General features: G+C 46.6%; 3 protein-coding genes and 2 non-coding genes across 7 annotated transcripts in view; 3 read left to right on the forward strand and 2 right to left on the reverse strand.

Annotated features, from left to right (window-relative positions):
- Nucleotides 1-9,444, reverse strand: part of SLC25A30 (solute carrier family 25 member 30) — a 33,035-nt gene extending 23,591 nt beyond the window's left edge. For 2 of the 3 annotated variants that reach the window (XM_071448466.1, XM_071448463.1), the window contains exon 1: nucleotides 9,127-9,444. The gene's annotated coding sequence lies outside the window, so the exon portion shown is untranslated. The remainder of the gene's footprint in view (nucleotides 1-9,126) is intronic. The other variant, XM_071448469.1, reaches the window with a different exon arrangement.
- Nucleotides 9,445-9,482: 38 nt separating this feature from the next.
- On the forward strand, nucleotides 9,483-14,657 carry TPT1 (tumor protein, translationally-controlled 1). Its single transcript, XM_071448472.1, has 6 exons — nucleotides 9,483-9,638; nucleotides 9,889-9,962; nucleotides 10,618-10,808; nucleotides 11,545-11,650; nucleotides 12,926-13,042; nucleotides 14,436-14,657. The coding sequence occupies exons 1-6, from the start codon at nucleotides 9,611-9,613 to the stop codon at nucleotides 14,436-14,438; spliced, it is 519 nt and encodes a 172-aa protein (XP_071304573.1). The 5' UTR covers nucleotides 9,483-9,610; the 3' UTR covers nucleotides 14,439-14,657.
- On the forward strand, nucleotides 14,241-14,370 carry LOC139600384 (small nucleolar RNA SNORA31). The gene has a single exon (XR_011682509.1). It is a non-coding gene; the product is annotated as a small nucleolar RNA SNORA31 (small nucleolar RNA).
- A 644-nt stretch (nucleotides 14,658-15,301) lies between the features above and the next one.
- On the forward strand, nucleotides 15,302-15,437 carry LOC139600385 (small nucleolar RNA SNORA31). The gene has a single exon (XR_011682510.1). It is a non-coding gene; the product is annotated as a small nucleolar RNA SNORA31 (small nucleolar RNA).
- A 7,092-nt stretch (nucleotides 15,438-22,529) lies between these two features.
- GTF2F2 (general transcription factor IIF subunit 2) overlaps nucleotides 22,530-24,107 on the reverse strand; it is a 79,065-nt gene continuing 77,487 nt past the window's right edge. Inside the window, exon 9 of the mRNA XM_071448470.1 lies at nucleotides 22,530-23,381. Coding sequence (XP_071304571.1) covers nucleotides 23,262-23,381 — 120 coding nt within the window. The 3' untranslated portion in view covers nucleotides 22,530-23,261. The remainder of the gene's footprint in view (nucleotides 23,382-24,107) is intronic.

Genomic DNA, 24,107 nt, shown 5'->3' on the forward strand with positions numbered 1-24,107 from the left:
ATACAAAAGAGTGCTGAGGGTGGATGTGATTTCTTGGCAGTGCTGAAACAAGGCAGCCAGACCTCACATCACCTCTGTAATCCTTCGCTTACTCAGGGATATCCAACACTGCCTTGGCTGGGCATTTGAGCAGAGTCATTAAACAGTAAGGAAGCTGGTGGCCCCTAAACCACCTGTCACAAGTGAGGAAGGTTTTGCTTGCTCTTTCAAATGTCAAAACCAGGTCAGAAGTGTAAGACAGCAGGATCAGATGAGGAGAAATCCTCAGGGCAGCAGCTAATGTAATTGGCATAGCTGGGAGCTGGTGAGGCAGAATGGGCAGCAGTCCTCCCTCACCTCAGCATGGCCCCACAAGTTTGTCAAGGGTTATTTCAGGGCAGAGAGACAGACAGAGATGATTCCCTAGCCTCCTTACGACTTTCTTTCCCCCTCTGTGTTTCTAGAAAAGTTCTCTCCTAAGGCTGCATATGATTGACAAGTTAATAAAGGGCATTTAAGGGTACAGGGATATCTTCAAACTCCTTCCTGAAAAACATACAAATCTATGCAGAGGAAGGCAACATCTCAGTATTGAATTTCCTGACCTCCAGTAGTCCTTGGCTGTAGGGGTTCTTCCTGAGCCAGAAGTGCTTAGTAGCCTTTTCTGCAATTTTTAAAAATTTCTTTTACAATAATCTAAACTTTTGGCATCCACAGAATCCTCAAGCAATAAGTTTCCCAGGGTAACTATACACAGGGTGTTAAAAGGAGCCATCTTTTGACTCATTCTGAATTTGTCACCTCATCATTTTCCTGATGTTTCCATATTTCCTGTCTGCTGACAGACAGTGAATAGTTGGTCTCTTCTAATTTTCTCAACTCTCCTGGTGATTTCCAAGATTTCTATCACACCCACCACCCCAGATATCACCTTTTAAAGTTAATGTGCCCTATTGCAGATAATATTTTGCTCCTTGCCTCTCTTCTTGGTACTGCTCCCAGTTTTATCACACCTTTTTGACACTGTGAGGCCAGGCCTGCACATGGCACTTGACATTTGGGCATGCAGCAATTACATACAAACTGTGTGTGTGTGTGTGTTGTGTACATATATATTTACTCTATGTGTGTGTGTATACAGACATATGGCAGGGATGTTTCTGCTTTTATTCTCTATTTCCTTCTTAAAATTTCATTAACAGTTTAGTCTCGTGATCAGCACTGAGAGATGCTCTTATGTTTTCACAGAAGCATCTATTATCACTTCAGGCCACTCTGCCCTGAATTGTATTCATTAGCTAAACCACTTTTTTATGTAAAGCTCCTGAAGAAATACATGAGATGAGCTGGTTCTTCTATTTTTTCTCTCTACCTACAGCATCACAGCTGTGGAGAAAGACTTCCATGTGCCCACTGACCCAGTGAAAGAACCAAACAGTGAGGAACACCCTGATTCATCCTGTGTGAAAGTACTCACAAATAATACAGTTGGGCTTTTTAAATAAATACAGAAATTGTGTAGCCAAATGTCTATGCAGAATGTGTAGAATGGGGCACAATGAGCTCCATAAGGATCTGAGCATCAGACAGGCCTCTAAATCCACATCAATACAGGTTATGATCCACCCTATACTTGCAACACTCACAGGGTAGGGCCCAGCCCCCTGTTCAGTAAGCAGTTCTGTTTGTTCTGCAGAGGACGATGGAAGTCTCCAGCACCAGGAAATCTGAAGAACAAGGTAAGCAAACATCTCCCCAGAGAAGTGCATGTCTAACTAATCCCCCTGATGAAAGAAGACTGGCTGACTGAACTCTCAAGGTCCTTTTCTACCCTTATCTTGAAGTGCCTCAGATTATCAGCCATCTCACAGTTAGATCAGTCCCTATTTCCCCAGAGCATATTTGTGGATAGAATCTGCAAACACCTCCTTCTCTAATCCCTCTCTTAAAATTCCCCATTTTTGAATAGCTCCTACACTGCTGCCATACCTTTCTGAAACAACAGAGCAATTCAAAATCACTCAGAAGCTAGGAGGTACCTCCTAAGTGTTCAACATATCCTTTGTCACCCAGTTACCTTTTTGGTTTTTGCAGAAAGGAGGAATGTAGTGGACACTAAATTCTTAACAGAAAATAATAAATATCTGTCTTGAGATCTTTGAAAATGACAGCAGCTTTGTATTTCCAGCTGACATGTGTTATGACCTCAAGTTACTGGATTGCCATTTGAGAAGCTGTTTTCCAAAATGGAATCTTTTAGTCCTGTTGCCTGCTGTCTCCTACAATACTTTAAAGTGATGCTTTGAGAGACCAAGAAGTTAATCTACCCATTTCCTCAAAATGGGTATTAAATCCTGCCATTTTCCTGGTGCATCTGCAGCAAAGTTTGCTTTCTAAATGTAACTGTGTTACCCGCTGGTAGTGTCAGAATTCTAGGGATAACACCATTAACATGCTGAGTGCTCTGATGATTATTTCCCTATTGACAAGACTGAGAGCTCACACTGTGTAACAATGACCTAAAAAGCACACAAGGATGGATTGAAATGGCAGAACTCAATTTCAGGCTTCATAAGATTTCTGAAGCAAATGCCATTTTGAAAAATGGCAGCTGAGGGAGTTCAGCATGGCAGGATTAGCCCCTATAATGGCTAAGAACTCAACAGACCCCAGCTCATTATGAGTGGATGCTAATTATCTGGAGTGAATGGTATCTGTGTGCAGCATCCAGCTGGCCAGGAGCCCAGAGTGGCTGCATCAGTTGCAGGCCCAAGATCGAATTTTACTTGCGCTGGTCCTGGGGCATTTCAGGTGACCTGGGAACGGTACCAACAGCAGTGGAAAAACTTCTGGCCTACCAAGGTGAGCAGAGCCCTGCTTGCCGTCCACCGGCTCCTGTCCTGCCATCTAGTGGGGTGTCTCTACATGGCACAGGCGTTCAGAAAGCCTTAAGGCTGGCACAAAAATAGAGAGCTCACACGAGGACATTGTCCTCTCAACAGGGACCACTAAGTTAACTGAAGTTGTTCTTCAATGAAGAATTTGGCAGAGATGTTTGCCTTAACTATGTTTGGCTAACTTTGAAGTGGTGCCTGTGATAGAAATTGTAAGCTTGGCTCACGTTGCAGTAAAACCAGCTCCATGGATGGAGCTGTGAGCTGCCCTGCTGGGACCCTCTTCCCCAGGGCTCAGCAGCTGTTTGTGCTCAGGCCCATCCCTCACTCCCCACCTGGGCTGTGCTGCAGGTACGCTGTGTCCGGCCCCATGTCTGGCTCATCCCAGCCCTTGGAGTGGCTTTAGACATTGCTCCCACACCACTGGCCTGGCTGGGACACCCTGGGACTGAGCCCTGGCTGGGGAAGACACTTCCCCTCCCTGCACTTCTAACTCCCCTTCCCTTCGGTAGCCAGCCTGGCTGCTCCATGAGAAGTCAGCTTGAGCTCTCTTAACAAATGGATCTGCTCGTGAGCTATCTTTGCTGTGGAGGACAAATAGGATAAATTCCATTCCCATTCTTTGCAAAACAATTGAACCTGCCAGGCATGCACTGAAATATTTTTTTTTTTGGTGGATGACTTTATAAAACCTCCACTCTGCTGTAAGAGAGACATCCAGGTTTACTGCCCATGGACTAAGGAGAGTCCCAACAAGAAATTAGATCCCTGCTTACCCTTGCCTTAGGTTTGGCATGGAAGGAGCCCTTTCTGCAGCATACCTCTAATCTGAGTCAAAGGATTGTACCACACTGTATTTAAACAGGACTAAAATAGGGACTCACTAGAATTAAAACTCTGGGCAGTGCAGAACCTGAATGCTTCTCCTTCTGTGTACATGTGATTTGTATGCAGACCCATCTTGCCATGCAGGGCAACATTCCTCTCTCATAATGTCCCTTTTCCAAACCCTCTTGTCCATTCTGAATAGGGATTTGAGGATATTAATTTTATCCTGATTGTGTAACTACTCTACACAGGTATAAATGACAGCACATAGTTCACATAAGAATCATTTGGTGATGAATAGGGTTAAAAAGAACCCAGAGACAGGCAGAATCAGCCATTATTTGTGTCAAGAATAACAGATCTAACATGCTTTCTGATCTCCCATGAGCAGGTTTCTAGCTTATTCTCAAAAACCTGCCAGGACAGAGAACTAAGCAGACAGCCTATTCTTTGCTTCTCTGTTGGCTGTACTGGAAAGCATTTCCAATGGCTAATCTAAATCTTCCTCACAGCAAAACAAACTAACTCATTTTCCTTCTACTCATTCCCTCTGCTCTGGCGAACCCTTGCTGATCAGTCCATAGCTTTTTCAAAGTGTGCTGTTAAAGCTGGAGCCAGTGCTCCAGGAAATACCAGCACCACCAAACAGAGCTCAGCCCCTCACATCTATGATAGCACAAGTTTCTTACACATAACATCACCACTTAGCTACTCCAATATCGTGTGGCCTTTTCTCAGAACAGGTAAAATAGACATTAGGATTTTTTTTTCCACTGAAAGGCTGGTCAAGCATCAGAACAGGCTGCACAGGGATGTTATTGAGTCACCATCCCTGGAAGTATTTAAAAGGCAAGCAGATGTGGCACTCAGGGACATGGATTAGTGGTGGACTTGGCAGTGCTGGGTTAATGACTGGACACAATGATCTCAGAGGCCTTTTTTCAAATTAAATGTTTCTATGACTCTATGATTCTGGTTCAGCTTTGGATCCACCAGTATCCCAGATCTTTTCTGTAGAACTGCTGCCCAGTTCTCTGTCCTGTGTCCATGGCTGATCATTTCTGCTCTGCATTTGTGAGCATGACATCAGAGCACCCATATGGAGCACATCATCATCTCAGCATTCCCTGGCATTTGCCAGCAGCAGAAGCCTACAACAGAGCAGAGGACCAGGGCCAAGAGAAGGCAGCACTTCCCCTATGCACTCTTTCAGTTTCTAGTAATGTGTGGCTCAGAGCTTGTTTGAATGTTATGCTGCATCTTTGTGTTCAAAAGCCTTTGGTAGGTTTTCCTTTTAGCAAATGTTTGACTGCTCATTGATGGACTGGCCTTGTCCAAATGCCTTCTAACAATTCAGGCCACTTGTCCAATGTGTCAAAATCCCTTTTCAATTCCAGTCTTAATCTCCAATACACCAGTGGTCCTTCCCAATGTAATGTTACTGCCACTGTAATGAATGCACTCTCTATTCCATGACTGAGCACATCAGTGGGACACACTGGCAGCAGACCTGAGGATCAGGTGCAGGCTGTTCCACCACAGCCCTTTCAGTCACCTGAATGTTTATACAGTATTTAAGTATAAAATTGCGGGTGGGCAGCACCTTGCTTCAAAGTTCTTAACCTGGGAACCGCAGTCCTGTTTTCCCTAAAAACGCAGCAGTTGCAGTGCGGGCTGACAGCCTCACACCCCCCAGGGCAGGGTTTGGGTGAGCAGTGTCACAGATAAAAGGGGTTTGTGGCCGCGCAGTGACCTCTGTGTCTGTTCGCAGAAGTGCAGCAGCCAGCGAGAGGAACAGTAAATACTGAAAACGCCAAGGTAAGAACACCTGCATTTGTTGTGAGTGCAAGAGGGGTTGTTGCTCAACCAAAGACCTTCCTTGTGTTCTAAAAATGATGCCTTTGTCTGGGATACCTTAATCTATCTAGTCCGTTCTAATATGGTCTATCATTTGTGAATAGATCTTAGCTGATAAGCTACACTAATGATCAAAGCTCAACTCTTTCAAATATTAATCTTGGGATCTGGCATTCTGGTTTAGTACACTGCCAATGTAAATCTAAATTATGAATTTTGGCTTGAGATCCAAAACAGTCGAAGGATTGCCAAGCACTGGAAGACTGACTATATTCATAACATAAACTCACCTGAAAGAATCAAACTGATGGTCTGGCTTTGTAAGATCAATTCCCAATTAATAAGAAGGGGTAACAAATAGTGATCAAATCTTTATTTCCTGGAAATGCCCTGGGGAAAGAACTTGAAGCAAACCAGTTAAAATCTACAGTTTCCATCTGTGTGTGTTGAAAGAGGGGCTACCGAGTCACAGCTCCTTGTTTCAGTCCTAAATTCCAGACAGATTTGTGAATCAATGAGCTGATCATGTGCATCCTCTCTCCCAAAGCCTTTGTGCTGAGAGATGCTCTGGGGAAGGGGGCACTGGGCACAGACTGTCCTGCCAGCCTCTCTGCAGCACCAGGGCTTGCTCAGTCCTTTAATCCTCATTTTTCCCAATTTCTTTCTACCAGCAGATATAGGTGTGTACTTAGGATCCTCTCTCCCACACCTGGCAAATGATGTAAAACATCACCACTTTTATGGGACTTTCACAGCCTTTTACAAAGGTTAGAAGAACACATTGGTGCCATCCCTTATGTCATAGCCCAGTATCACCTCTCTTCGTCCAGCCTCACCTCCGCTTTATTTGCACTGATTGCACCCTGCAGGAGACATAGCTGAAGGCAGGATCCCCTCCCTTTTCTTACAGCTCAGTGGGAGTTGCCACAAGGGCTGAGAATGTACTTAGGGACAGAATGGTGTAGGATCAGCTGTCATCTGGCACTTTAATCCAAGACACAATTAGTTGAGCACAGCCATATCCACACAATACTTGATGGAAGCAATACTGCAGTAATTCACAACTGTCTGAGGTGTGGCTTTCCATGGGAAAGGCTTCTTGTGAGACTCTGCAGACACCTGCCTAGAAAATCCTCCTCAGATACTGTTAGAAGACTCCTCTATAAACACACAGGATTCCATCAGTCCTTCGGGATTTACACAGCACCAAAGGTGAGGTGCACTATCAGGAAAACTTCTCACATCACTTTGGTTGTCAATTGGCAACTAAAAAGGTGGAAGGAGGGGTGGAGGGAGGGACCACATTTTTAATCTATTGCTCTGAAATGTGAATCCAGCTCTGGCTGGATGTGAGAAGTGCTTGAAGAGGCTGCCTGGACAGAAAGCAGGTGAGGAACACTAAGGTTTTCTCAAATGGTTTCTGGAAAAAATGGGGGGAAAAAGTATTTTCAAATCTATTTCACAAAGTATCAGCACATAACATAATTCTGTATTTATATGGGATCACAGGAAAGTTTCAGCTCTGGTACCTCAGTGAAGCCTATGCCAATTAAAACACTGCTAACTTCAGCTTGATACTGATTTAACTCCACATCAAACTGGTGTTCAGACAGGAGCCTTGACCTATTTAACAGATGCATTTTTAAATGACATCTCACATTTTACACCTGCAACTCTTAATACAGACCTACAGGCAAGGCAAAGCAACCTGAAGGTCCATCTGAATTTGTAAGAGGTTTCTGGACTACTGCAGAAATATCCTTTTTTCTAGAATGGTCTCTTGAAAATAAAACCAAATTGAAGCACACCTACTAACTGGATGTTTTTAGCTGCATATTACACTATGTAGAAGGAGCCAAATGTTCCCCTGTCACTCAACACACTGCTAAAGATGTAAGTTGCTCTTTTTTTACTGTGGTTTGTAAAAAGAGGGGTTATCTTTTCTCAGGCCAGCTGCCACTGAGAAAAAAAAAAAAAAAAAAGAGGAAAAGCTTTTGGGAAGAAGCCCCTTCTTCAGGCCTGAAATAGCATCAGTAGTCTTGAAGGTGAAAACCAGCCGAGAACGACTTATAAATTTAATTAGATTATGTAAGAAGCTAGACCATCTTAAAAAAAAAAAAAAAAAAAAAAAGGGCACTGATATCTGGAGCAAAGGAAGGAAGAGCAGGGAAGGAGAGGAGGAGATAAAAAGGGAGCTCCACTGGCACACGCAAGGAAAGCAATGAGCAATTCACTGCCTAAGGAAGGTGAGGGACAGGGAATTGTGTCCTGTGCCCTGATGTCTCTGCCAAGTCCAGGATCATTAGCAGCATTAAGCGTTTCAGGTCCCATGATGTCTTTTGAAGGTATTTTATCAATGTCTCTTAAGAATCAGAGTTCAAGTGAGGTCTAGATTTGTTTCAGCTCTGACAGACTGCAGCAGAAAAGTAAGTCCAAAGGGGGAAAAAGAGGTCTAGGCATAACTGCTCTTCTGTCTTTCATCTCGACCCTGACTACTGGGCTAAATCTCACTTATCCTTATAAGAAAAATAATAAAAATATACCTGCCCCAGCCAGCACTTTTGCAAGTGCATAAGCAGTTCCTCTGAACATACCCAACCCAATTTCCCTGAGGGAGTAATAACAGGAAGAGTTCCACAGCTTCCTAATTATTTCCCTATAAATGTTTTGAAAACATCACTTATTTGGAGGAGGTCCAGCACCCAGTAGAGCAAACGTATATCCATGTACACAGAATGACTTTCTGTGTCCCTGTGTCACAGCCCTCGCAAGCTCCAGAGCCCCTCAGAGCTCAGTGTGGGGATCAAGGTGAGGAGGCAGCAGCTGGAAGTGGCCAGGACAGCTCACACAGACACACCCCTGTCAGGCTGCCCACGGAGGGGACAGGTGGGATAGAGGCAGCAGCGCTTCCCCGGGTGCTTGGGAAAAGCTGGGCACATTTCTCCTTGGAAAGCTAGTGTGTGGATTAACCAGGCTGCCTGTGTTAAATTGGAGGCTAGTCTGGAAAATGTGGGTGCAAAGATGCTTCCTAATACAAGACAAGGAAAAGAGAGTGGATATACATTAAACAAAAAAAAAATGGCGGAAAAAGAAAAGATGCATAGATGTGCCCAAAAGCTGTACCATCTTGCACCAACTGGCAAAAGTGAAAACGTGATCGTCCCAGCTCAGTGACTCTGAGTAATGAGAAAAGAGCCAGTGATCACACATCCCAGACACCTCATAAGAAGTTGGACAAAAAGAAAAGTGTTACTGACAGCTTAAAAGATTAGGAGCAAGAGGAAAATTGGTGTTGAAACCCATGAAATGCAACCACAGGCAATGAGGGAGAGGCACCAGCCCTGCTCTGGCACGGGGCAGGACTGGTTGCTCTCCAGAGGTCCCTGCCAGCCCTGACCCCTCTGACTCGGGAAGGATGAAACGCCGCTCCCCGTTTGGCAAGCTGAATCTGAGCAGAGCCCTGGCAGCCAGGAGGGCCAGCCCTCTCCTGGGGTGCATCAGGCACAGCATGGCCAGCCGGGCAAGGGAGGGGATTGTCCCGCTCTGCTCTGAGCTGGGGCAGCCTCACCTCGAGTGCTGGGCACCACAATGTAAGGAAGACATGGAACAGCTATTAGAGCGTCCAAAGGAGGGCAGTGACGATGGTGAAGGGCCCTGAGAGGAAGCCGTATGAGGTCGCTCGGTGAGTTGATCCTGCAGGAGGCGGAGGGGAGGCCTCAGCGCACTGACAGCTCCCCGGTGCCGGTGCCGGTGCCGCTGCGGGTGCCGGTGGCCGCTGTGGCCGCTGTGGCCGCTGAGGCACTGCCCCGGCCCGCGCGCCGGGAACCCGGCGCTCGCGCCCCCCTCGCGCGGCGGTTCCGGGCGCGGCCCCGCGGGGGCGCCGCTGGCGGAGGGGCGGGGCGGCGCGCAGCGCGCGTGCGCGGTGACGCGCGGGGCCGTGCCCGCTATATGAGCCCCGGCAGGCGCTGACTCGGCCCTTTCCGCCCCGCTCCCGCCCCGCGCCCGGGTCGCTGCGCTGAGACCCCGCGCCCCCGCCGCCCCCCGCCGCCGCCATGATCATCTACCGGGACTGTATCAGCCGTAAGGCCGCGGAGGGGGGGGGCGGCGCGGCCGGGAGGGGTGGCCGGGCCGGCACTCGGAGCTGGGGGGGGGGAAGCGCGGCCCGGGCCCGAGCGCTGGGCCCGGCGGTGCCGGCGCGCATGTGCGGGGCTGGGCCGGGGCGGGGGGGGCGCGGAGCCCGGGGGCGGGAGCGATGGGGGGAAAGTGGTGGGTGCCGGGGGGCGGAGGCTGACGCGGCTGGGTGTGTATGCGTGTTTGTCTGTCCCCGCAGAGGATGAGATGTTCTCGGACATCTACAAGATCCGGGAGGTGGCGGACGGCCTGTGCCTGGAAGTGGAGGGGAAGGTGAGTGCCCGCCCGCCCCGAAGGAGGGAGGGAGGAAGGGTTGCCGCGGTGACTCACGGCCGGTGGGGAGTGGGGGTGGCCTCCCTGCGAAGAGCCCGAGCAGGGAAAGGGAGAAGGGAAGACTCACCTTGGCCCAGTGCCCCGTGCTGCCGTAGATGGTGCCTGAGAGAGCCCGGGTCAGTCAGGCTGGAGTGTAATGGAGTTTCGGTTGTGCACCGTGGGGGGAGTCGTGCTTGGGAGTCATAGAATCATAGAACGCTTTGGGTTGGAATGCACCTTGAAGATCATCTAGTTCCAACCTCCCTGCCATAGGCAGGGACACTGTCCACTAGACCAGGTTGCTCAAAGCCCCATCCAGCCTGGCCTTGAACGCTTCCAGAGGTGGGGCATCCACGGGTTCCCTGGGCAACCTTTGCCAGTGCCTCCTACGTAAAGACTTTCTGCCTAATATCTAATCTAAAGCTACTGTCCTTCAATTTGAACCTGTTCCCTCTTCTCCTGTCACTGGGAAATTAGTGCTCAAGCTGCAGCCAGGTTCCTTGCACAGAACTGTGTCTCTCGAGTTGTGCCCTGCTGTCAGGTCATAGGTGTGTAAGAGCGGTAGTGCTAAGGTTTTTTGCAGAGCCGTTAAGTTTTTTGATGTCTCTAAATCTAGATGGTCACCAGGACAGAGGGTCAAATTGATGACTCTCTAATTGGTGGCAATGCCTCTGCTGAAGGTCCAGAGGGAGATGGAACAGAAGCCACGGTCATAACTGGTGTTGACATAGTAATTAACCACCACCTTCAGGAGACCAGCTTCACAAAAGAATCCTACAAGAAGTACATCAAGGATTACATGAAAGCGTAAGTGTTGGTAGGCTTTTCATTTCAGTTGGATTGCAGAGGTTTTGTGTGCTTGCGATTGTAAAAACAGCATTGGATTTATTCCTATTAGGTGTTCATTCTGATACAGGTGTGAAACTGGCTGTGAACTTCAGTAATGTCTTAATGCTGGGCAGAACTGGGGCCCTAGAGAATGGGGGATGGAATATCTATGTTTATTTTGGCTGAGGTAGAGGACCTGATCATGTGCTTTGGATCTTATTTGTAGCCTTGCTTCTTTCCTATTTCTCCATGCCAAACCTTCATGTGGAGGAACTGAGGTGGTAATGAAAAGCTTCTGAAGCTTTTCTAGAGTGACAATGTAAACAGCTAAAAAAAAGTGTGTGAATGGGTCTTTTTGCTAGTTTGTGGTGTAATAGCTGTTGGTTGGTGTTCAGAGGGGGTAATATTGAAAGTGAAAAAGCTTTGTGATGTGGGTGGGTGATACTCCTGGTGCTGTGGAAAGGGCTTGCTGATTTTTGCCTATCACTAGCCTGGTTGTAAAATGACCTTGGTAGGAGTGGCAGGTACTGTTCTGTGATTTCACTTGAAAAACTAAGTTAAAATTTGGGGGCTTTGAGAGGAAGTGGGGGAAAGGCAGCAAAATCTAAGTTTGACAGGTAGCTGGGTCGACTCTTTCTGCTATGACATCCTGCCAGACAGTGAAGATATTAAGTTAGAACATGTTTTCAGAGCATTTTTTTCCTTCTCCTTCCAGAATCAAAGCCAGACTTGAGGAACACAAGCCAGAGAGAGTAAAGCCTTTCATGACTGGGGCTGCAGAACAAATCAAACACATCCTTGCCAACTTCAAAAACTACCAGGTAAGTTATCTCTCCTTACAGCAGTATTGATAAGCTGTGATTGGTTTATCTGCTGAATAGCTTGTTGAGAATTTTGATGGCTCCTGTTGTGAGGATGCTAACTCGCCGGTCTTTGAGAGAATTAGGGGTCCTGAAAGTCAGGGAGGAGAAAGAGCCAAAGACTGTTAGCTGTTTGGTGGTGTCATTTCAGCTGGTAATGCTTGTAGTTAGCTACATCTGTTGTTACGGTGATTCAGGGACTTCGCAGTTAGACTTGGAAGGTAGATCACTTTGGCCCTTGCTGTCTCTTGCTCTGTTCATAGCAACAAGGTAAAATTATTGAATCAAACAAGGCATTGGGTTGAAAAGCATCATCGAGTTCCAATTCCCTGCCATGGGCAGGGACACCTTACACTAGACCTGGTTGTTCAGAGCCCCATCCTGCCTGGCCTTGAACACTTCCAGGGATGGGGCATGCACAGCTTCTCTGGTCAGTCTGTGCCAGTGTCTCACTAGCACCACAGTAAAGAATTTCTTCCTAATATATAATCTAAATCTGTCCTCTTTGGAGTTTCAAAGTCATTCCCTGTTGTCCTATTGCCATGTGCCCCTGTCAAAGTCCCTTTCCAGACTTTTTGTAGGCCCCTTTATGTACTGGGTGCTGTAAGGTCTCCCTGGAGCCTCTAGGGGTGAAAAGCCCCAACTTCCTCAGTTTGTCCTCATAGGAGAGGTGCTCCAGGCCTCTGACCATCTCAGTGGCCTACCTGGGCTTGGTCCAGCAGGTCCACATCCTTCTTGTGTTAGGATCCCAGCTCCAGACCTGGATGCAGCACTCAAGGTGAGGTCTCAGCAGAGCAGAGGAACAAAATCATGTCCCTTAACCTGCTGGTCACTCCTCTTTGGATGTTTTGGTTTCTGGGTTGCAAGCTCACAGTGCTGGGTTACACAGACTTATTTGTCATCCAGCACCCCAAGTCTTTCTCCTGAGAGCTGCTGTCAATCCATTCCCAAGCCCTGCATGTATTTGTGCTTGGGGTTGCCCTGACCCAGGTATAGGGCATTGCACTTGGCCTGTTGAACTTCACAGGGTTCCCATGGACCCACCTCTCCAGCCTGTCAAGGTCCCTCTGGATAGCATCCCTTTCTTCTGGTGTGTCAGCCATGGTGGCACTAAGATGGACAAGCTGCAGAGAAGGAAAATCCCTGTGGTTGGTCAGGGAGACTTTTAATTGTATAAAAAGGCATTTTCTCCTGGCATTAGCCAATTAAATGTCTTAGAGACACATTCCTCTGAAGTTCTTTGTAGGGGAGAACATGAATCCAGATGGAATGGTGGCTCTCCTGGATTTCCGTGAGGACGGTGTGACCCCATATATGATTTTCTTTAAGGACGGCTTAGAAATCGAGAAATGTGTAAGTACTGAACTGAACTGGGTTAATGTACCCAAGTACATGGTGAGCTCCATCTCTTGTTCTCCTGTACCCCTGTTAAAAGTTGAACACTAGCTGGCAGTTTGAAAACTTTTAAGTATTGTGTAAGTACAGCCTGATTGGTGCTTTAATATTGTACAAAGTGCCTGAAACTTTGAGTACTATTCAGTTGTACTAAAAGGGGATGTATATCACTGCTGTGATTCATGGTGACTTAATGGCCAAGAAATGCAAAAGGGATGGCCCTGGTGAGATGTGTGTAATTGGGAGTGGGTTTAAACCATTAGATTAAAGAGTAGGTCCTCTGAAATGGAGCACTTCTACTTTAGATCCCTTTTCTGGGAGTTAATTGCGAAGTACCTTGCATGATCATATTCTATCTTCTTTCACTTAATCTGATGCCCTGATACAAGAACTGTCAGTTTAAATATTGCCCTAAATTTGGGAGCACAGTATTACTTGAGCAGGTACTTAACCTTTTTCTATCTGGAATCTCCCAACTACCTGAGCTCCTGTGGTCTGGAATGTGGTTGCCCACAAGATAGTATTTGGATCTCAACACTTGTGGGTTTTTGGTTTGCTTGGAGACCTGTGGAATTCACTGCAGTGTGGGATCAACAGTTGCTTTGCCCATTGTGGACTTGTGAAGTCTCTATATAGACAGCTAAATTTATCTATAAAGCCTCTCACAGGCTTTCTGGTATGCGAGTCATGTAAAGATGAGCCAGATTCTGGTGTGGAGCAGTAGCCCAATTAAAGGGACACTTCAGTTGGCCAGACAGACACAGCACCTCCCACAGCCTGATGGAGGGGGGATGTCTGTTCTGGCCCTGGAACAGGTGATCACCTGGAAGGCACCTCCTGGGAGCAGAAGCTTCTGTCTATCTCCTCTATGGGGGCACACCTTTTGGATGTGTTGTTTGGATAACTCCACCTACTTTGAGGTGGAGTAAAAGAACAGTAGCAAGGTGTTCCCATGTGCAGTAAAACCTACTTCAGCTCCTTGGTGCAGCTTTTTTCAGACACACCTGGGTACATTGTAAGCTCTGGCACTTGTTTAGGATGTGCTTGAGGGGAAACCTGAACCTTGGTGTGTTAAGGAAGGGTGTGAATGAGTGCTCAGCCTGGCTTGCTCAGCAGCTGGTGGCTGCCAGTTGCTCTGTACAATTGTAAAAATGATCAGCATCCTCTGATAGACCATGAGCACTTTTCCTGTTGCTCCCTGGTTTGCACTAAGATGCAAAAATAACTTCCTTGCGCTTTCTGCCTGCCTGACTGTGGCAGCCCAGATTGAATTAGGGAATACACAAACAAGTTACAGAAACTTGCTGATACTGTCATGACCTTTAACTAACACTTGCTGCTCTTGTTTCAGTAACAAATCAAACAGTATGGTTTTGGATCACTTGTCTTCATAGCTGGCTGCTGTTTCTTCTTCATCGGCACAACACCAGGAATCAGCAATGTCTAACTGGACTGATGTCATCTTGAGCTTTATTCACTTATTTTGACCCTGATTTGGAGTGGAGGCATTGTTTAAAAAAACGAAAAAACATCTATCATGTAGGTTGTCTAAAATAAAACTCATTTAAACCCATTCTAGGTGATGTCTTTTGGTCTGGTGTGTCTCTCAAGGTGACTTGAAGGAGAGGTTACACCATGGATTGATGCTGTCAGTAGCACAGCTGGTGCTAGAGCACTACAACTGGACTGTTTCCAGACAGATTTCACAGTTTGCCTGTGGCACTGGAGTGCAAAAGCAGGTTGATGTCAATAAGGCAAAGTCCAAGAAATGTCATAACGGAGTGGACCACCTTCATCTTTTGTGATTGCACAGAGGCTTATCTCTGGAAGAGATAAGAAATTAATAATAAAAATATCCAGAATGGAATATGTGCTACTCAAGCTGAGTGCTGGCTGAGCTGCTTTGTCAGACAAGAGCACTTGAGCCTCTCTTGAACTATAGTATGTCTCTAAGATCAAGGCAGGAGGCTGAGTGGGAATACTAGGGAGAGAAGGTGAAATGGCTGTTTTCCAACACAGCTTGGCTGTGGCACTTTGAATTTGACAGCTGTTGGGGAGCATATGAACTAGAATTCAGTCAAGTTGCAGGATTTGTGGTTTTTCTGTACTTGGCCCCTTGGAGACAGATGTTGGAATGGCCTAGCTCTGCCCTAGACTTCCTCCAAACCCAGGTGCATGCCTGTACTTGGGACTTACCTGAGTGTTCCTTGTTAGGGAGTGCATCTGTTTGACAGACCTGGAGTAAACACTGTTGCTTCTCAGGTTCTCTTTTGAGATGCAACAGTAACAGGTTCCTTGCGCTTTCTGCCTGTCTGATCTGGTGGCAGTTTGGATTGAATAAAGGAACACAAATTCCTTCAGAGCCCCATCTGGACCAAGGGCGGGAGGGGGATGTCTGTTGCTGCTGACCCTGTTCCTGAGCAGGGATGTTGCTTTGGACTGCTAATCATTAACTTTTCCTGCTGCAGTGATGGCAGAGGCATAGGAAGTTAAGGTGCCTGACAGGGGAGGGCATGGCCCACTTGCTAACTGTTTGTCTCCTTTGGTGTTTTCACATCTTTGCTGTCTTGTGTCAATTTTTGGCCCCTGGTGCTGGAGGGTGGAGGTGGAGGGGAGTTCTGCAGGGGTGAGATAGATGTGGCAGAAGGCTGGGAGGAGTGAGAGACTGGAGGAGGGAGTGGGGCCTGCCCTAGTTATCTCTGAGGTTCCTGTCTGGTTAAATACACCCTATTTTAGTTCTGTGGGAACTTTATATATATATATATATATATATATATATATATATGGGGTTTCAATTTTTTTTGTTTTGTTTTGTTTTTCAAGGTTTTTCAATAAAGGATTTTGAGTCAGCTGTGGTGGATGAGGTACAATTTTGGTGTAGCCTGCTTCACCCATTGCGGCTGGGAGGCAGATTCAAAGCCTAGATAAAACCACTTAGGCAGTTTGTGCTTTTTCTTGCAGAGGATGTGTTTAATGAGGCTGGGTGAGGATGTTCTCTTCCCTTTCCTGATGCATCTTCATTAAAAATGAGAACATTAAAAGAGAGGGAGAGCAAACAGTCCTCAGTTGAGTAAAGTTAGTGTGGGCAGGGCAGTGCTGGTATGCCTGTGCTGCCCCTCAGCCCTGGCTCCCACTTCCTGTGAGTCAATGTTTAAAATTCTGGAGCTGATATGTGGGAGTGGAAATGACTCCTCCCCCCCAGCTGGTCCTGCCAAGGCTGGGAGCCCTGGGCACCAGCCTGGAGCAAATTGCCACGTGGCACCTGTGTACAGATGGAGAGCTGCTTTGAAAAGCAGGTGCTTCAAAGCACGATGAACATAGCCTTGCTGCTTGGTTGAATGGCAAATTGTGTGTCATCCTGTCTGTACTCCAGGCTCATTGGGGTATTTAATTGCTGTGTGCAAACATTCCTAACTAGGGCGTTCTGTGCTCCAAGCAGGTGTGCACAGCCTCTGGTGGGAAGGCTCCTTTCAGCTTGCTGAAAGTGTTAGGAAGTGTCAGTTCAAAGGCTCTGGAGATGTGGGATTTTGTTTGTTTCTTCAGTGAGCTGCAAGTGAAATGTTCTTGCTGGGCTCACTGCCCTTCCCAACCATGCATTGCTGCCTTCAGTTTCTCAGGATAAGCCTTGCTGCTGTGCAGCATCACGTCTGTCAGATGCACCAGGGAGGGTGTGGCAGGGAAGGACTGCGGCAGTGCTTGTCGCAGCTGCACTGCTGTGGTAGCTGCCTGCTGTGCGGTCAGGCTGAAGGAGAGCTGGGAGTCACTGCATGCTGGGAAGGGGAGCCCGTGCTGGAAAAGGCACTTGTCCACAGTCCGTGACACAGCTCTGTGTTGGGGAGGAAGTCTGCGTATTTCCTCATGGTGTAATTCCTCTTCTTCCGGCTATCTTCAGCTCAAGCGGCTGTTTCTTTCCTGGGCCTGAAAAGTGAAGGGGTTTGGAAAGGAAAGTCTTCATACTTCAGACAACAGCTTTGGAGTTACTGATAAAATCCCCCATGATAACAAATTAGCTTGATGCTGCTTAAAATACAGAACTGACAGCTTTAACACTCAGCCCAGTCTTGTTTTAAAATGTGCTTATCAGGCTTGCATCTTGCATTCCTGGAAAGATACTTTCAGTGGATTTGGGAAGGATCCAAATTGCATTTTCCCTGAGCCTCATTGAGCAGGTTAAGCAGCTGGGTAGAAACCTCCCTTATGCTGGCTAGAGTCTCAGGTTCTGTGAGGCCAGGAGACCACTCCTACACCCACTACAAGCTGGATGCTGACAGGAGAAGGAAGGTTGATTTGCTTTCATAAAGAAACCTGCCTTTCTAGTTTCAGGCTTCTGTGGTTAAAGGAGTGATGTCTTGGGGCTGAAGGAAGCAGCCATTGTGCTGGGCACATGTCCCATTGTCTCCTTCACTTTTTGCCCTCAATGTCTGCTTCTTGTCTTACAATAATATTGGCTTTGCTCCCTCACCTATAAATTCATGCTATTTTTGCCCTCTGGGAGCAAGCAAAAAACCCCAAACACTTTCCATGCCCCAGTCACTGATGTTAATGTCCATTTTGCTGCTTGGCCATCTGCTTTGAGGAGAAAGGGTGCAGACCTGGAGGTGTTCATGCAGTGCAGGGAACATCTGGTGTGCTGGGAGAGGCACTGGTGTCCCCACTGCCCCTCTGGGGTGCCCAGCTTTGCCCACTGAGCTGGGGGTGGATGCCAGAGCCCAAGTGGGTGATGGTCTTTGAGCCTTGTGCAGCCCTCAGCTTTGGCACAAGGAGGGAGAACCTGCAAAAGGAAGATTCTAAATGAAAGTATGTAGGAAACACAGTTGGGTTTGATTGGTGTTGGGGGCTTTTTTTTGTGAATTTATTTTTTAACTCGGTTTAGCTCACAGCCAGAAGGCATTTACAATAAGCACAGGACATGGTTGTTACCAAATAATATAAGACTGAGTTGGTTTTTTATAATTTGGAAAAAATTAGAAAAGCTGCAATTTGCCTACTTCCCTAAGCAAGTCCCTTGCTGTTGAGCTGGCACAGGTCAGCCCACTTCAATCTTGGCAGTGGGCAGCTGTTCAGGGAGGATGCTTTCATTAAAGAGCAATAGTATTCACATCAAGATACTTCTGCTTTGCTGCTCACTTGGAGCAGATAGGATGTCTCCCTCTGCTCCTGAACCTCCATCTGCACTTTAGCTCTGTAGCCACTTTCCTGGGGTGTCGCTGCCATTGTAAGCTGGGATGTTTTGCTCTGGACCAGGAAATCTCTGTGTCACTGTAGCTGGCAGTGGGAGAGCAGCAGTTAAACACCATGTTCATTAGCTCAGGGATAAACATCTTCGTAGGAGGCAAAAACCCTAGCCAAGCCTGGATGTTTTTGCCCTAAACAGTACCAAATCCATTCACAAGGGCACAATCTTGCTGGTTTGCTGTCCCTGTGTCTTGGCTGCCTTTTGGTTGAAGCTGCAGCTGGAAGCTGTTGTGCGAAGATCACAGCCAAGTGCCTGTGGCCAGGGCTGGTAGCTTGAGGGAGCTTTTTTTGGGTGCCAGCAAATGCTAATGTGTTCTGCAAGAGTGGGTGGGATGTTGTTGAGGATGCACATGGCTGCTGGGCATTTTAATCCACTAGAGCTGCATTCACCACCTTCTACCTCAGGCAGAAGGGATCCAAACACCCTTGAAGACCTTTTTAAGACCATTTTGGTTGTGTGATGCCAGTACTGCCAATGTTGCAGCAGCTGGACATACTGATAAAATGCTGAACCATTGGTTCTCTGCAGTCCACACTTTATCCTGGGAGCTAACAGCTGGGATTCACCTCCCCATCTGTAACCAGGAGCAGTAGGAAGGAAGCACTGCTGGCATTTGGAAGAGCAAACCTCTTTTTTCCTATCCTCAGTGAGGTGCAGATATGCTGGCACAAAGCAGTCCAGCTGTTTGATTTTTTTTTTAAATAGGGAATGTCCATGAACATAGATGTTGAGAAAGTTTTTTAAAGATCAGCTTCCCAAATTATATGTAGTAGAGTGGTTGAAAAATGACCATATAAAGCTGGGTTCTCCTGTCCTCCTCAGCTAATAAACCCCCACTGTTGCTATTAGAGTGGTCTGGTTCAAGGGCTGAGGTTCAGCTGCTCTACCTACAGCTGTGTCTGACCCGAGCTGGGTGCCCCCAGCCTCTCCCATGGCAGTAGGGAGGGATGATTTTGCTGTCCCTGCAGCTACAGAACTGCCTGCAGCTGCTGGTGCTTCCTCATGCTGCCCACAAAAAAGGTGTTTCAGGGAGTCAACTCTGCCCTTCACCCACCAGCTGCAGCTGCCCCAGCCTGCCAGCCACCCCCAGCAGCATGTGCCATCCCAGTACCCCATGTCCTGATTTTCAGCTGTGCTCTATTCTGAGTTAATTTCTTCTCGGTAGCTGTTACAGTGCTGTGTTTTGGATTCAGAATCTGAGTGGTGTTGGTAACACACCGATGTTGTTTTTCTGCTAAGTCGTGTTTACCCTAAGTCAAGGACATTTTTCTGTTGTCTCATATGCTGCCAGCGAGAAGAGATGCAAAAGAAACAGGACGGGGGGGGGAAAGCATTTCTAGCATCAAGCTAGAACAAAGGACCTAGGCTCACCAGGGATATTCCACACCACAGAATGCCGTGCCCAGTATATAAACGGGGGGGGGGGGGACTTATCCATAAGGGGGGGGGTCTGCCATCAGTCAGAGGGTGATGAGCACTTGTATTGTCCATCACTTGGTTTTCCCTTTTTATTAGCATTTTTATAATTTTTTAACATTACTACTATATTTTACTAATTTTCAGTTATTAAACTGTTCTTTCTCAACATACTAGTTTTACTTTGATTCTCCTCCTCTGGAGGAGAATTTCCCTGGCGTGGGGGGAAAGAGAAGGGAGGTTGAGTGAGCAGGGGATCTCTAAAGGGGTGGCTGTCACTTTCTGTCTGCTCAGGTCCCTGCTGGTACTGCCTGAACTTACCGTGTATGCAATTTCCAATGACTCAGACTGGTCATTCGGGTCACGCAAGGCTGGAGAGTGGACATGCTTTTAATCTCATTTAATGGCATTTAGCACATAGAAACTTCTGCTCATGCCTGTGGGACCCACTTGCCAAGCAGCGTGCTGACCACTAATGTTCAAGAACATCTGCATGAGGAGAGTTCAGCAGCACATGGGAAGAGCAGCAGGGAATTGTTCATCACTGCTGCGAGTGCAGAGTTTAAATTAATCCAAATGTGGGGGCCAGGGAATAAGACCTGAACGCCTCTGAGCCTCCTCTTCTCTTCTGGCAGATGGAAATCCTCCCAACAGCACTTGTGTAAGGGCGTTGTGCAGAACAAGCACAGCAGAGCTGGAGAGCTTTTGCTGGTTATTAAGTGATGGATCCAAACAAGGTTCTCCCAAATGCTCAGTCATTATCCCAGCCTTGCAGGAATTTAGTCCTGCAGTGCCCTGGGTTACTGCAGAAGGTAGAATATGGGGCTCATAGCAGCATGTTTATCTTGCTGCTTTTGTCTCCATCATGGTTTGTACTGTAAGATCCCGTGGCTTAGCTGCAGGCTGGATGATGACCTGCCAAGGACACCTAAAAACTCCACCTTCATCTTTACCACATGCTCCCACCAGGCAGGAGCCAGCAGCAGAGCCCTTGAATGCATGGCACAGGTCCTGCTGCCAGCACAGGAGAGCATCTTTCATGCTCTAGATCAGCATCTCTGTGGGCTTATTGTTACCTTCTCTCATGCCACTTGGAGTTTGTGGCAGCTTTTGAGGGTAAAATTCCAATTACACCCTAACATGCTAGAAAAACTTAAAAATCATGCAGGAAGCAGATTAAAAAGTTGCTCACAAGCTACCTGGCTTCTGGACTCTCCACAGGTTATCTTTTCTTAGTTTACTCTGATATAGCATTTCCATTTTTGAAATGCTGTTTCCTCACTGTACTGCTCCTCAGAAGCACAGTTTGGCATTTCTCAACTTTTCTGGTGGCTCGCTGTTTGGAAAATCCACTGCTTCTTTTTTCTGTTTACTTCTAGCACTCTATACATTTTCAATGATACCCATAAAAAAATCAGCCCTTTGTAAAGACCATAAACCCCATAAAAAACGGAATGCTCTGCACATTTTCCATTACTCATGAGCAGAGCTTATTTACCCTGTCCAAAGGCACTCTGCAGATCAATAAAATACCTCCTTTACTTACATGTTCAGGTGTTTCATGCTGACTGATTATGTCCCTCTCGACTGAAGACAAACTGTGAAGTAGCTCACATAAAATCAGAAATACAAGCACATCCAAAACTTTCCTGATAAACTACTCCTACTGGGGATTCCACTCAAGGTATCCATTTCCCTCTGCAATGTCACAGTCATTTTTACCTATGGTAAGGAATTACACCACTACTTAACCAGGATTGCATGGCATCCCCCTCCATGGTTTTGGAGGACCATGTGAGGGGCAATACAAGGGAGAAGCTTACCTAGACTTGCTGGGTGCTTCAGCTTCACCTGCTGAAACAGGACGTGGATCCCACAGAGGAGCCCAGCTTGTGAAAGGCAAGAGCTCTCTCCTACACATCCCTGAACGCAAGTCCACAGAGGACTCGAGCCGTACGAGGAGGACAGCAGTGTGAGCAGGCCCTGGCTACTGCCCGGGAGCACATCATGTTCCACAGCAAGGCACAAAGGCTGGCTTCCTGCGTTCCTCAGCATCCTCAGATGGCTCCTGCAGCCATCTGCCAGCTGGGCCCTGCTGTAGAGCCCGAGGAGACACGAGTCAGTGGCAGTATTTATGAAAGCACACACCCCCCTGGAATGCGAGCTGCTCTTCAAAACTTTCAGCAGTCCCTCTCCTGGGAACTGGGCACTTAATGCCATAGGATGCTGAGCACAGCCCCAAGTGTAGCTGTAGACAGACACCTACACAACTCTAGAAAAAAATGAATTGAGCAAAATTGTGTCACCTATAAGAGCTCTTTTACAAACCTCTGAAAGCACTTTACCACTCCCAAAGCCTTTCATGGCTTCCAAGTGGACCAGTAATGGAATATTTGCCTCTCACACAGACCTCCTGTGTCATCAGGGTGAGCAGCAATGATTCATACACCTGAAGGACATGAGAACGTAAAAGCTGAGCTATCAAACCTCACCTGCTTAATTTACAGGTATAATAATGAGGTATCTCCACTCTGTGTTCTTTGCTCTTACTTTAACATCAAAGCTTTGAGAATATAATTAAATAGTTCCTTCCCTGCTCCCTCCTAAAAAGGATGCAGAAGGAATAACCTTTTCAGTGTGCATTTTAAAAATGGGGGAATAGAGACACAGACACATTTAGCAATCTTTGCCAAACCACAGAGGAACCCAGTGGCAAAGCCAGCAATAAAAACATGCTTTGAAAAAACACTTCAGACTTATGCCACCTAAATCACAATGTGATATAAGTCAATATTGTGTGGTACAAATTAAAACAATACTTTTATTGATATGCTTAAACAGAACATAGGTATCAGCATAAAAACCAAACAAAAGAGAAAACTATTCCTTCTTGTACCTAACAGACACGTCATTTTTTTCTCAGTAATCACATGGAGGGAACTGACATCTTCCCACTGACTTTATGGGTTTTTAACTGCATTGGTTTGTTCCCAGGGAATCTAAGGATTGTGATGAGCAGCATGGTTGTGACTGTTCTTCCTAAAGCCTGATACCAGGAGGAGCAGCATGTCCATTCCACACAAACCCTGCACAGAGGAGCTGTGCACATTTGCAGACTTCCAGAAAAAGCCCTGACAGATCCCAGCAGAACCAAGGGTATTTACCTGGTTACACTGGAATGCAAACCCACAAAGTTATGGTTTCCTCTAAGACACATTTTCCATCAAAGTTATCAAGACTTAGAAAAGCCACAAAGCTACAAAGAAAAATTAAGAGGAGAACTCAGAAGATTTCTAATAAAGGTAAATCTAATACAAATTTATTCTATAAACTTTTCCTGTTAAAACACAAATCATATATGGAAACATACAAGAAATATTCCTTGGGGAAAAAAGCTACAGAAAATTACAAAGTATCAGCTGCTTTAATTTATCTTTATCCTTGCAGAATTGCACTGTGCTCAGTCCTCTCTGTGAACACTACAGATCCCTCAGTGCAATCACTCTTACATCATAAATATTTTTGTTAATCACTCTTTTCTTCTCCTTGGTAATGTCTGTATTCCGGCTTCAGCTCCCATGTGTTTTTGTGTGTCCCCTTCACGTTGTAGATGCCTATTTCTCTCAAAATTTCTTTCAAATATATCTGAAAGGAAACAAAAGTTCAAATTAAACAGGCAGGCAATTGCCATAGTTCCTGCACACCTGCTCAATTGCATGGACTCAGTTCCTAAGGGGCAGAGAGCCTGGCTGGCTGATGGGCACTAACTGGTGTGGGAAGGACTCTGGGATAGACTTCAACCCTCAGGCACCAGCAGGGATTAGCACAAGCCCCAAGGGATGCAGCAGGGAGCACCCGAGCCCCAGAGGTGATGACTTCCAGGCACTCCCTCTGAGAGGCAAGTACTCCAGGGGCTGCTGAAATGAAGTTGTTACCTGCATCTCTTGGGAACTATTATGTCACACATCTTCCTCCTGCTGGAATTCCTCCAATTGAGCTAAAAGCTCTTGACCTTTCTTCCTGCTTGGGCTGGGATTATCTTGAAAATCCTTGCCTCATTCAAACTTTGTCAAAGCCTCAAGCTGTTGGTTTTCATGCCATTTTGCAAAGCTTTAAGCATTTTATTATGGCCTCAGTTTTAGAGAGCTGAGTGTATGTCTGAGAATTTTCTAATACCTTAAAATATTAAGACTTGGAAGAGAAAGAAAAAAACCAAAACAAGTAGAGCTATTATACCAGTAGTATAATAATCTTTGACAAAACACAACTCACTGATATTGCCCTCCTTCGCTCTTTATAATAAACACCAGTAATTTTCATAAGAGTCACAAGAGCCTGCTTGTTTGTTTAATTATTAATTGGGACTGAGAT

Source organism: Agelaius tricolor, unplaced genomic scaffold (assembly GCF_023055355.1).
Source record: "Agelaius tricolor isolate 1412-34295 unplaced genomic scaffold, bAgeTri1.0.p SCAF_26, whole genome shotgun sequence".
NCBI lineage: Eukaryota > Metazoa > Chordata > Aves > Passeriformes > Icteridae > Agelaius > Agelaius tricolor.

Coding starts and splice junctions, on each gene's coding strand:
- TPT1 (XM_071448472.1), top strand. CDS start 9,611: ATGATCATCTACCGGGACTGTATCAGCC. Junction 9,639..9,888: donor CTACCGGGACTGTATCAGCC/GTAAGGCCGCGG, acceptor CTGTCCCCGCAG/AGGATGAGATGTTCTCGGAC. Junction 10,809..11,544: donor ATCAAGGATTACATGAAAGC/GTAAGTGTTGGT, acceptor TTCTCCTTCCAG/AATCAAAGCCAGACTTGAGG.